Raw genomic sequence first — 12,363 nt, forward strand, 5'->3', positions numbered from 1 at the left:
CTACTTGTGATCTCTGTCGAATAAATAAAATCTTTAAAAATAAATAAATAAATAAAAATACATTTGATGGAATAAACCTAAAAGCCGCGATAAAACACGTCTGCCGATCCTGTGTTGTCTGTGCCCAGGTAAATCCGGGAGGCGCAGCTCGACCTCCTGCTCTCTTAAGACCAGCCCGAAGGCGTGGATCCTCTCTAGGAGAGGACTGGCAACCTGATTTCACACAAAGGTCACCTTGCAAAAACTCCAGGTTTCTATCAGTGTTGCTGATACCTTCACTGGATGGTCGAGGCCTTTCCCGGGGGGTCACTGAAGAGCTGTAGAGGTAACTAAGATGCTATTGTGGGACATTATTCCTAGATTCGGCCTTCCCCGATCTCTCCGGAGTGACAACCGTCCTCTTTTTACTGCTCAAATAACTCAACAAACAGCCCAAGCATTAAAAATTAAATAATTCCCACATTCAGGCTGCATCCACGATCCTCCAGGAAGTAGAAAAGGCTGATCAAACTCTAAAATGCCACCTTGCTAAACTCAGTCTAGAAACCCAGGAAAATCGGGTGACTCTCTTGCTATCAGGACCTCTCAGTGTAAGGACTGCTTTGAAACAACCTCGGGGACTCAGCCCTTTCTCAGCCATTTCTCTCTGCAGATCTGTTATTACATGAAGATTCTAATGCTTTTCTAATGCTTTCCACTGGAAGCTGGCTTACTTCATGAGTTACTCCACATATCTACTAATCATTTACTCCCCAAACCTGACTTAACTACAACTGAAAACCCACCCCGTGCGAGTCCGAGAACAGCAAATCTACATCGAAAACGGAAAGGTCCTACCAGGTATCCATGTACTCCCGCTGCGGTAAAGCAGGAAGGCCGCGCTCCACGGGCTCGGGTACCTAGAATAAAGGCTGCTCCTCCGGCACGGGAGCCCGGTGAGCAGACCGCGGGCTTTCTTTCTCCTGTGAACGCGTACAAGAATGCTCTTCAATGAAAATGAAGGCCGTGTTTCTTCTCTTTATGTTCCTCTCACCTGTCCTGACTGACAGCTCCTTTCTGCAGCGGGCACAGCAATACGCTGAGCTGTGAAATGAAACGAGGCACTGGGCATGGGGAATGCCCATGCCGTGGCCAGTATGTCAGGGCTACCCTGGTGGGTTTCCCCTTCACAGCGCACAGACTGGCACCCTCTACGTGACTGTGTTCCAGAAACAATATGAGGGGACAGTGCTTGTCGGAATAAAGCTGTCACTAATCAACAAGTTCTTTCCTGGCCCACAGTTGGTAAGACACCAGGACGTAATCAAACCTTCTCATATCCTCAAACAATTAAAGTCCTAACTGACCTCACAAACCCACCAATTAACCCCCACCAACCAGGGCCACAGCTATAAACCCCTACCGGTCGCGGTCCCGAGCAGGGCGTGAATCAAACCTGGGGTACTTACTGGTGGCTCACAGCCACTACGGGACAGCTCAGTGACAAGGCAGTTTTATGCTGGGAGCAAAGACATCCTACACATGATACTTGTACAAGTAACACACGATGCCTGGGATGGCCAGCATTAGAAGCGTGTCCCCACGTAACAGCGCTCCCGGCCACCAACTGGTTTGCCACTGACCGGGTAAGGAGACCCAGCATCACATGGCCAGTGCCAAACGGAACCCACTGGATATGTGAACCACCTGGGGCCCCGGCTTCCGGCAAGGTGGGCACAGGCCGCTGCGCCTTAGGGTTTGCCCGGAGTCACGGACGCATTACCAAAACCCCCACTACCGCAGCGAATCTCCCCAATTTAAAGCCAAGAGGGACACGATGTTTCTAAATGGTATCATCACTTCCCATCCGTTTCTGCTCCCTCCGCAGGCCAGAGGTGGTATCTGGCAGGGAAAAGCCCTTCGTAACTACCCCGTGAAGGTGCTCAGTGGGTCACTGAACGCCATCTCCCTTCCTGGTATCGAAGAGACACAGGCGCGGCAGTCCTGTAGGACAGGACCTCTCGTGTCTGAACGGCCACGCAGGGCGGCACAGGCGCCATCGTCAGGGCGGGATGCTGTGCGTACCCCCCAGATCACCACGGAATGGCACAGGACTCACGAGAGACACGAACGCCCAGACGGAGGCTCTTACAGGAGCCTTCTCTCTCTCTCAGGCATCGGTTAAGTTCTGGTTTGAAGGAGGACTACCATCGGCAATGAACGATCTCCTCTGCGGACTTCTCGTTCTTACAGCCTTGCTAATCCTAATGTGTCGCCTTCTTCAGTGTTTCTCCACTTGGGCTGAGACTCCGCGGCGGCAACGGCTTCCTGATGACAGACGATCCTGAACCACACACAGACACCTCTTCGCTGCCAGCGCAGGACTCAGCTGCCTCCGTCTTTCGTCGCTCGCCCGCACACTCCTCAACTGAGCGGTGCTGACCGCGGGCAGGGACAGCTCTACACCTCTCTTCAGCAGGAAAAAGTTACGGAAAATGAGATCTTCTGCCCTCAACAACCTCAAAGAGTTAAGGGTCAAAACTGTTCAGAGGGGAATGATGTGGGAAACAAGGCAGAAGAAAGATTACTGAATTCCCTTACCCATTGACAGGCCCTAGAAGCAGGCAGCGTGGCATCCTCTAGGGATTCAACTGCCTCCCCCTTAAGGCTCTGCTAAGGGCAAAGGGCAATCCTCATCTGACCGACCCCTACCTCCAACCAGGATCCTGAAGTCTGCTTTACCAACTCCTTATGAAACGATCTCTGAACCGCCCAGGACAGTGCTGACAGCCATATGGCCCACTGATACACAGCTAAGGGGTCTCACAACACAGGTTTTATTACTGTTAATGAATAATCTTTTTCCCAACAACAGCCAGCCCCTCAAGGCCCTGGAAAACTTGCTGCCAAAACTCCTTAGAGACTTAGGCCATCCCTGACCCACTCCCAACTTGCAAGCATATAAGGGACCGCCCCTCACAGCCCCAGGGCAGTCACAGCCCCAGGGCAGCAGCTCTTCCTGCCCACGGGTCCTGTCCCCGGGCTTCAATGAACCACCATTCTGCACCAAAGATGTCTCAAGAATTCTTTCTTGGTCATCGGCTCCAGACCTCAGCCACCAAACCTCACCTATGTTCTAAGACTTCATCACTTGGAGAGAACCTACATGTTGGTCAACAGAGGAATGGATAGAGAAGATGTGGTATATACATACAATGGAACACCACGCAGCCATCACAAGAAATGAAACCTTGCCATTTGCAACAAGGTGGATGGAACTAGAGGGTATTAAACTGAGTGAAGTAAGTCCATCAGAGAAAGACAACTATCATATGATCTCCCTGATATGAGGAATTTGAGAGCCAGGGTGGGGTGTGGGGGCGGGCAGGGAGGGGAATAAATGAAACAAGATACGACCAGGGAGGGAAACAAACCATAAGAGACTCTTAATCTCAGTAAACAAACTGAGGGCTGCCAGGGGGATGGGGGTAGGGACGGGGTGGCTGGGTGATGGACGTGGGGGAAGATACGTGCTATGGTGAGTGCTATGAGATGTGCCTGATGATTCACAGACCTGCACCCTGGGAGAAAATAATACATCATATGTTAATTTAAAAAATTAAAACAAGGGGTGCCTGGGTGGCTCAGTGGGTTAAGCCGCTACCTTCGGCTCAGGTCATGATCCCAGGGTCCTGGGATCGAGCCCCGCATCGGGCTCTCTGCTCAGCCGGGAGCCTGCTTCCTCCTCTCTCTCTGCCTGCCTCTCTACCTGCTTGTGATCTCTCTCTGTCAAATAAATAAATAAAATCTTTAAAAAAAAAAAAATTAAAACAAAAAAGAAAAAACAAACACAAAAATGAAAACAAAAAACCCACAAAGGAGCACAGCTGTGCCTATGTCAAGAACTCACTCCAGAAACACGAGCTGTGCGAGCGCCCAGGCACTGTGACCCATGCCTGAGTGAAAAGGAAAACTCTGGCAGGTCCAGCCGCATACCGCGTGGATGCTGAAAGCAGAAGAGAATTTTAAAGCAGCTACTACAGGTGCTCAAGGGAGTAACGGGAAACAGGAACCGAGAGTCACAGCAGTCATGCAGAAAACAGAAAAGACTGAAATTCTGGAAATGAAAAGCAGGTCAAAAACAGCAATTTAAATGCATCAGTATATAAAACATGTACTTGTCACGGCTGAGGGGGGCTCACGGCAAGGTTAGAGGTTGGCTCCACATTCAGGGACTCACGCTCGCGGCTGGATAAACCGCCCAAGACACCGAACTCCCAACTGCCTCAACGGGTGCAGAAGAGCCTTTGCCAAAATCCGCCCCCCTGCGCGCCGCAGAGCATGGGCGGGCAGGCCCAGCCGGGAACCTCGTTCATCTTCCATGGCAACAGCGGACACCCCCACCCACAGAGGGGACGCCAGGCAAGGAGCATGGAGGGACTGACGCTGCTCGGAGGCACAGGTCAGGGCCTGAGCGAGAGGCGGGAAAGACTAAGGATGGGAAAGAGAAAAACAAAAGGGCCTTTCCTCCAGCCAACAGGAATCCGGACTCTTAAGCTCCACAGGAACGAGTGAACAAAATTCAGAATGTGGGAAACAAATGGCCCAATTTCTTCAATAAAGAAGTTGTGAGCAAACAGGGGGCAGAGCTCTAGATCCGGACGCGCAGCGCATGAGGCCACGACACACAGAGAACACGGACTCGCACAAACCAGCTCCTGAACACGGGGGACTATCAGACACCCGAAGCACGGATGGATTTTTACCGAAGGAATGTGCTCATCTTTTCCTAAGTGTGACAAAAATAATATGGCTATGCCCTTAGGACGTCCACACAGAATGATTTATAGACGATCTGAGCTATGAGATCAGCCGCGGCAAGACGGCCTCAGCGGGACCGCGGTCTCCAAGGCCTTCCTGCCGCTCTCCCACACGCTCCCAAAAGGCCCTATCACAAAACTGTTCAAACTCAAACAAAAATCAGGCGCCTGGGGGGCGCCATCTGCTGAGCGTCTAACTCTTGATTTCGGCTCAGGTCACAATCTCAGGGTTGTGAGATTGAGCCCCACGTGGGGCTCCGGGCTCAGTGAGGGGTTTGCTCCGGATTCTCTCCCTCTGCCCCTCTTAGCTCCCCCCCAACCCTGCTCGTGAGCTCTTTCTCTAAAATAAATACATCTTAGGCGCCTGGGTGGCTCAGTGGGTTAAGCTGCTGCCTTCGGCTCAGGTCATGATCTCAGGGTCCTGGGATCGAGTCCTGCATCGGGCTCTCTGCTCGGCAGGGAGCCTGTTTCCCTCTCTCTCTCTCTCTCTGCCTGCCTCTCCATCTACTTGTGATTTCTCTCTGTCAAATAAATAAATAAAATCTTTAAAAATAAAATAAAATAAATACATCTTAAAAACAAACAAACAAAAAACCACCTTAAAAACAAACAGTTTTAGGGGTGCCTGGCTGGCTCAGTGGGTTAAAGCCTCTACCTTCAGCTCAGGTCATGATCTCAGGGTCCTGGGATCTGGCCCCACCTCGGGCTCTCTGCTCAGCGGGAAGCCTGTTTCCTCCTCTCTGCCTGCCTCTGCCTATGTGTGATCTCTGTCTGTCAAATAAAGAAATAAAATCTTAAAAAATAAAAACGGTTCTAAAGTTCAGTGAAAATCCTAAGTAGAAAAAATGCACATCGGGCACTAGCAGTGAGCACAAGCAGAAACATTTGCCCCAAGTGCTCATCAAAGTGATTAGTAGATGCAGATGTGGTCAGCCTTGTAGCCCAGAGCTCTGAGGTCCATCTCTGGTTGGATACACCCTAAAACGAACTCCAACACCACCCTCTCGTTTCATGGTTACTGGTACTACTATTATTATAAACCCAAAGCTATTTTATATAATTAACAGAGTAATTCGGTAGACGTACTTATGTAATTAAGGATCCTAGCTTTTCAATGTTAGAAAAAGATGGGGGAAAAAACCCCAGCCCTGCAGTACTACATTTCAGTTGGAAACTTAAAGATTTTATTTATTTTTATTTATTTGACAGAGAGAAATCACAAGTAGACGGAGAGGCAGGCAGAGACAGAGAGGAAGGGAAGCAGGCTCCCCGCTGAGCAGAGAGCCCGACACGGGACTCGATCCCAGGATCCCAAGATCATGACCTGAGCCGAAGGCAGCGGCTTAACCCACTGAGCCACCCAGGCGCCCTCAGTTGGAAACTTAAAGTCACATGGGTCTTCCTTCATACACACACACACGCATGCATATCCTTTTTCAAATAATGAGACAAGAAGCTGCAAAACTCCAGGTCCACGGTCCATGTACCATCACGCAGCCTCTCCCACCGCCTACACAGCTCTGCTTCATCACCTCGACTATGACACGGATATACACGCATGACACAATCAACTACGGGCCATACTCGGGCTCCAGTTTTATATGCACCAATAAGTAAGAGCAGTGATACACCAGCACGAGGACTCCCGGAAACACGAGGCCAGAAAGCAACCAGACATGGGGATCTGTGTGCTGGGGCGCCATGTAGCTGCAGGCCACGCACAGAGACCCGTCCACAGTGACAGACACCAGAAAGGGAGGAGGAGGATCTGGAAAGGAACACGGTCATTTTCTGGGTGACAGACCTGTTCTCCACCTTGTTTTGGGTAACCAGGACATAGACGTGAGCAACTGCCACACGTAAGTCCCATAAAAATAGTTTCAGTCTGAGCCAATAATGATCTTCAAAAAGAAAAAAGAAAGGAAGGGAGAGGAAGGGTCTTCCCTGTCAGACAGTCAGCTAGGAGATGCAGAAGGCATGAGAGCGGTAGAAAGCGGACACGCTTTCTCCTCCTCCTATGGGGTACAGTGTGAGACTCCTGGGCACAGAGGTCGCTCCAAGCCCAGGGACAGCTCAAAGCCCACACACCAAGAGCACAGGCAGAAGTCTGTGTCAACCCTGGAGAGACCCTGTCCACGCTGTGCCACAACCAAACCCTGACCTCCCACATGAGGCCACACGTGTCTTGCTAGGAAGGATCCGTGTCCAGACTGCTGGACTTGACCACCTGACTGCAGTCAAGCTCCCCAGCTATCTTCCCACTCATGGAGCACACACCAAAGGAAGGAGGACAAGGCAAACGACCTAAACCAGACCAATCCAGGAGGTCATTCTCTGAGACAACTGACCCAGACTCCTCCAAACTCAAGATCATGAAAATCTTTTTTATTTTTATTGTTTTAAAACATTTTTGTTTATTTGACAGAAAAAGATCACAAGTAGGCAGACAGGCAGGCAGAAAGAGAGAGGGAAGCAGGCTCTCCGCTGAGCAGAGAGCCCAATGAAGGACTCGATCCCAGGACTCTGAGATCATGACCTGACCCGAAGCCAGAGACCCAACCCACTGAGCCACCCAGGCACCCATGAAGGCCTTTTTTAAACGGAGGTACAGGGTAGAGGGACCTGTTCCAGATTTAAAATTAGACACCTGGGGCGCCTGGGTGGCTCAGTGGGTTAAGCCTCTGCGTTCAGCTCAGGTCATGGTCTCAGGGTCCTGGGATCGAGCCCCGCATTGGGCTCTCTGCTCAGCGCGGAGCCTGCTTCCCCCTTTCTCTCTCTGCCTGCCTCTCTGCCTACTTGTGATCTCTCTGTCAAATAAATAAATAAAATAAAATAAACAAAACTCAATTATTTAAAACAAACAAACAAACTAGACACCTGACTAACCAAAGACGTGTGAACCTTGAACAATCCTGGGATGAGGGGCAGCTGTGGAGGGCACTGAGGCAACCAGGGGACGTGGACTGCTTACATCACACACCGACTAATTTGGGGGACTGGGGGACCCATACTGGAATTATTTAGGGACAAAATGTCATAACGTCTATAACCTGGTTTCAAACTTGCTTTTTTCAAAATGGTAACGGAAAGGAAGACCAGGCGAGTGTGAAACGTTCACGGAGGCCCAGAGCACACTGGTGTTCACGGTCCCGTTTCTCCATTTCTCTTTTTGATACTTTTAGTAATAAAAAGCAGGGACAGGACACCTGGGTGGCTCAGTGGGTTAAGCCGCTGCCTTCAGCTCAGGTCATGATCTTGGGGTCCTGGAATCAAGTCCCACATCGGGCTCTCTGCTCAGCAGGGAGCCTGCTTCCCTTCCTCTCTCTCTGCCTGCCTCTCTGCCTACTTGTGATCTCTCTCTCTGTCAAATAAATAAATAAAAATCTTAAAAAAAAAAAAAAAAAGCAGGGATAGACTTGTCACATCTGTTCCCTCTCTGACTTCATCCCACACACCCCCAACCCTGTTGGCTTGGGCCCCCCCTTTTGCTGTACCCCTCTTCCCAAGAACCCCCATCCCTGCCTCACATCCTTTCCTCCTTCAGCTTCGGACCAAAATGTCATCTCTCAGCTTTTTCCTGACTCCCCTAATTAAAATGTCAATTCCAAGGGGCGCCCAGCAGCTCAGTCCCTAGAGCACATGCCTCTTGATCTTGGGGTCATGAGTTTGAGCCCCACAACGTGTACACTTAAGAATAGTTAAAAATAAAATAAAATGGCAATCACCAAAACACTCACATCTTCACACACATACTGTAACTTTCTCTGCTTTCCACACCTACAGAGTAATCCTCATCATCAAGCATCCCATACTTCCCCTACTTCTTGGTTTACACACACACACACACACACCCGCGCAAACGCGCACACACTCCCTCCCCCCATAGACTGTCACCTCCTGGAGAACAAACGCTCTATGTTTTGCTTATTTCTGCATTCCCACCACACACGCTACCACACAGTATGCTCAATAAAAAACACTACTGGGGGGGGCACCGGGGTGGCTCAGTGGGTTAAGGCCTCTGCCTTCACTTCGGGTCATGGTCCCAGGGTCCTGGGATCGAGCCCCGCATCGGGTTCTCTGCTCGGCGGGGGCCTGCTTTCTCCTCTCTCTCTCTGCCTACTTGTGATTTCTGTCTGTCAAGTAAATGAATGAAATCTTTAAAAAAAAATAAAAAAATAAAAAAATAAAAAACACTACTGGGTCTCTGCTTCCCGAGCCCGCGACCCCACTTCTGGGATCCTGCCTTAGGAAACCGTGCACCAGCTCAGGAAGAGTCCGGACGGGGAATGTTACCCACAGCACTGCTTCTAGCGGCCAACGAGCTTAAACAGAACGTTTGACGATACGGAAATGCAGCGCCATCCTCTAACAAACCAAGCATCAAGTGAGGAGCGTGGAGGCCGGTGCAACTCCCCACCAGGAGGACACACAGTGACTCCCAACACCAAATGAACAAACCTGTGTAGCTCGCGCTGTCTGAAAAAAGGCCAAAAAAGGGCAAAAGATACGTTTTAAAAAACAGCGGCAGAAAGCACCAAAACACATTAATGCACGTTTTTCCTTGTACCTTTAGGCACGTAAAAGCACAAAAGACGTCAGTGCCCAAAGGCTAACGGAAATCCTCCACAAAAAGAATTAAAGCGAACTCATCCGGACAACCTGTTTAACTGGCACTAGAACGTTCTGGAAATACTAACGCTGGTGCACTCGAAGACTGAGCGGCTGACAAGCGAATGCACGCGCCCCGCGCCCTTGTAGGGACCCTCCTCCCCGGCTACCCTGTCCACCCGCGCCGGGTACCCGCTCCCCTCCCTGGTCGCCCCCATGGGCGGGGCCAGGGCCCCGCACTCACCAGACACGGGTGAAGGGTCCTTCTTCGGCTGGAGGCGACTGGTCTGGGGCAGGAACGGGTTGTTGAGCCTGCGAGAAGCGGCAGGGTCAGCGGCAACCGGGCTCGGGGCTGTCCCTCCGCGCCCCGCCGCGCCCCGCGGGGCCGCTCACCCGAACGCGTTGGGCTCCTCCACCACTTTCATCTTGGCGGCAGCGGCGGGCGCCGGCCCTGCGGGGAAGCGGAAGGTGAGGAGGCGCGCGGGAGGCTGGGGGCGGCGCACGCGAGGGGCCCCGGAGCTCAGGGACACTAACCGCGTGCCGCGAGCCCCAGCAGCAGCAGGAACCCCCCCAACCCCACCGCCATCGCTCCGCCGCGCGCGCGGTCACGTGGGCGCTGCCCGGTCACGTGGGCGCCGCTGGGCCGGAAGTGGCGCTCGGCGCCTGCGCGAGCGCTCGTGGATCACCTGCGGCGGAGCTGTGAATCCGCAGGTGGCAGGAGCCCCGCTGCCCGCCATGGGCCGCAGAAGGGCCGCGCGGAGGCCGGGGGCCGAAGGCAGCCGCGCTCGGCACCCCGCGGGCCGCTCCCTGGAGGCCTTCGCCGAGGAGGTGGGCGCCGCGCTGCGCGGTGAGTGGGTGCGATCGGGGGTCGCGGGGTGGGGAGCCGGGGTCTGGGGTCCAGCCCACGAGCTGCGCCTGAGCCTCGGTATCCTTCCGCGCCCCCGTGCAGCGTCCGTGGAACCAGAGGCGGCTGATGACGGGGGCTCCTCCGGCCCGGCGCGGCTACCCTGCACGCTGGCCATGTGGGAGCTGGGCCACTGTGACCCCCGGCGCTGTACCGGCCGCAAGCTGGCCCGCCTGGGTCTGGTGCGCTGCCTGCGCCTGGGCCACAGGTTCGGCGGCGTCGTGCTCAGCCCGGTGGGCTCCCAGTACGTGTCCCCCGCGGACAGGTAGGAGCAGGGCCCGGGGATGGCGGAGTGGGCGGGACCCTGGCACATCCTTCTTGCGGGGCTCCGCGAGGCGTGCTTGTCTAGGTCGCCCACGCTGCCTCCCGCAGGACCTAGTAGGTCTCAGTAAACGTGTGTTGAGTGAATAAAGGAGTCTGCTGCAGGAACACACGCTGCTGGGGCTGTTTGGGGGCCGAGGAATGAAGTTCTTGTATCCCTGGAGAGGTCAGTCTCCAGGGACGTCGTCTCCAGAACCTAGCCCTCCCCTGCTCCCGACAGACAGCTGGTGGCACAGAGTGGGGTCGCTGTGGTCGACTGCTCCTGGGCCCGCCTGGATGAGACCCCGTTCGGGAAGATGCGGGGGAGCCACTTGCGGCTGCTGCCCCACCTAGTCGCCGCCAACCCCGTGAACTACGGCCGGCCCTGCAAGCTGTCCTGTGTGGAGGCTTTTGCCGCCACCTTCTGCATCTTGGGTGAGTGCCGGCAAGCTGCTGAGTCTGGCCACGCCGGCAGCAGTGTTTTCCACCATCTCCTGCGAGCAGTGTGAGGGTGTGTGGGGCGGTCAAGGTGGACAGGCCAGGACTCCAGTGCCACCTGTCACCCCTCACCTTGCCCTCAGAGAACACATGGTCCCTGTGGAGGCTCGGACAGGCAGCCCCGCGAGAGGGCCTCTGTGAACGGCAGAGGCGAGCGAGCAGCTCGTCTGGACCGTAGGATGGTGTCTGATGGGGAGTTTCAAGTGTGGGGATGGCATTGTGGGTCCCGGGGATACACTTGGGATGGGAGACGGATTGTCAGCATTGTTGGGTTTTTGGTGTCCACGCCGTCAGGCTTCTCGGACCTTGCTGTCATTCTGCTGCGGAAGTTCAAGTGGGGCGAGGGCTTCCTAGACCTGAACCGCCAGCTCCTGGACAAGTATGCAGCCTGCAGCAGCGCGGAGGAGGTGCTCCAGGCCGAACAGGAGTTCCTGGCCCACGCCAAGGAGCGCCCCGAGGAGGAGGAAATTGGTGAGGCCTGGCATGGATGCAAGCCCTCTGGTTGGGAGCCAGGACCATCCAGGCATGCCACACCTCCTTCTGAGAAGCCGAGGGGTGAGGCCTTCCTGCCCCAGCACCTGGGAGGCTCCATTGTGCTCTGAGCTCACTTGTAAATCCCTTTCTTGCTTACTTCCTCTCTTCAGATCCTTTTGACTTGGATTCTGGGCGCGAGTTTGCAAACCCCAACAGGCCAGTGGCTGGCACCCGGTAGGTCCTTGGGCTTTCCAGGGAACAGTTGAATCTGTCCTCAGCTGGGCTTTTGTGGAGCGAGTGTGCCCTCGGTGAACACACCTGTCCCTTCCAGGCTGCTTGCAGACAGCGGTGACAGCGACAGCGAGGACAAGTCTGAGGGGCACGGCCCTGATGCTGAGGACGAAGGAGACCACGGCAGCAGCAGCTGCCCTGAGGAGGACAGTCCTCTTGAGCAAGGGGCAAAGGCCAAGGCCCCCGCAGAGGTTTGGGAAGGAATCAAGAAACGGCAGAGAGACTAAACACTGCACACACGTTTATTTTCATGGCGGAGCAATGAGGACTGGAGACACAGCAGAACTTGTGGGGACACAGACAGGCCTAGTAACCTCAGTCCTCACAGCACTGAGCAGCACCAGACTCTGTCCCCATACATGTGACATGGCTGTGCTCTGGGGCTGTCCAGCCCTCCCAATGAAGCTGCAGGCCAAGGAGACCCCAGTGTGAGCCTGTTTCTTTGCTCTTGGTCTGGGGATTGGGGAGGCTTGTTGGGGAGGAGTA

At 53.9% G+C, this 12,363-nt stretch overlaps 2 protein-coding genes across 3 annotated transcripts in view; one reads left to right on the forward strand and one right to left on the reverse strand.

Moving 5' to 3' along the window:
* GNPTG (N-acetylglucosamine-1-phosphate transferase subunit gamma) overlaps positions 1–10,043 on the reverse strand; it is a 36,381-nt gene extending 26,338 nt beyond the window's left edge. Inside the window, exons 1-3 of the mRNA XM_059154767.1 lie at positions 9,945–10,043; positions 9,804–9,861; positions 9,655–9,722 (exon numbers count right to left, since the gene is read on the reverse strand). Of these exons, the coding sequence (XP_059010750.1) occupies positions 9,655–9,722; positions 9,804–9,861; positions 9,945–9,996 (178 nt within the window). The 5' untranslated portion in view covers positions 9,997–10,043. The remainder of the gene's footprint in view (positions 1–9,654; positions 9,723–9,803; positions 9,862–9,944) is intronic.
* Positions 10,044–10,068: 25 nt separating this feature from the next.
* TSR3 (TSR3 ribosome maturation factor) lies at positions 10,069–12,298 on the forward strand. 2 transcript variants are annotated; one of them, XM_059154765.1, is made up of 6 exons: positions 10,069–10,257; positions 10,360–10,579; positions 10,856–11,049; positions 11,407–11,667; positions 11,757–11,820; positions 11,918–12,298. In XM_059154765.1, exons 1-6 carry the CDS (start codon positions 10,146–10,148, stop codon positions 12,102–12,104), a joined length of 1,038 nt encoding a protein of 345 aa, XP_059010748.1. In that variant the 5' UTR covers positions 10,069–10,145; the 3' UTR covers positions 12,105–12,298. The 2 variants fall into 2 exon arrangements, with proteins under 2 accessions (XP_059010748.1, XP_059010749.1); XM_059154766.1 differs by having other exon boundaries at positions 10,071–10,257; positions 11,407–11,583.
* Positions 12,299–12,363: the final 65 nt, after the last annotated feature.

The sequence above is a fragment of the Mustela lutreola genome, chromosome 17, assembly GCF_030435805.1.
Source record: "Mustela lutreola isolate mMusLut2 chromosome 17, mMusLut2.pri, whole genome shotgun sequence".
Classification (NCBI taxonomy): Eukaryota; Metazoa; Chordata; class Mammalia; order Carnivora; family Mustelidae; genus Mustela; species Mustela lutreola.

Excerpts from the sequence above, each read along its gene's own strand:
- TSR3 (XM_059154765.1), top strand. The coding sequence starts at position 10,146 with ATGGGCCGCAGAAGGGCCGCGCGGAGGCCGGGGGCCGAAGGCAGCCGC. Across the intron at positions 10,258-10,359 it reads GGTGGGCGCCGCGCTGCGCG|CGTCCGTGGAACCAGAGGCG; the intron begins GTGAGTGGGTGC and ends GCCCCCGTGCAG. Across the intron at positions 11,050-11,406 it reads CGCCACCTTCTGCATCTTGG|GCTTCTCGGACCTTGCTGTC; the intron begins GTGAGTGCCGGC and ends CCACGCCGTCAG.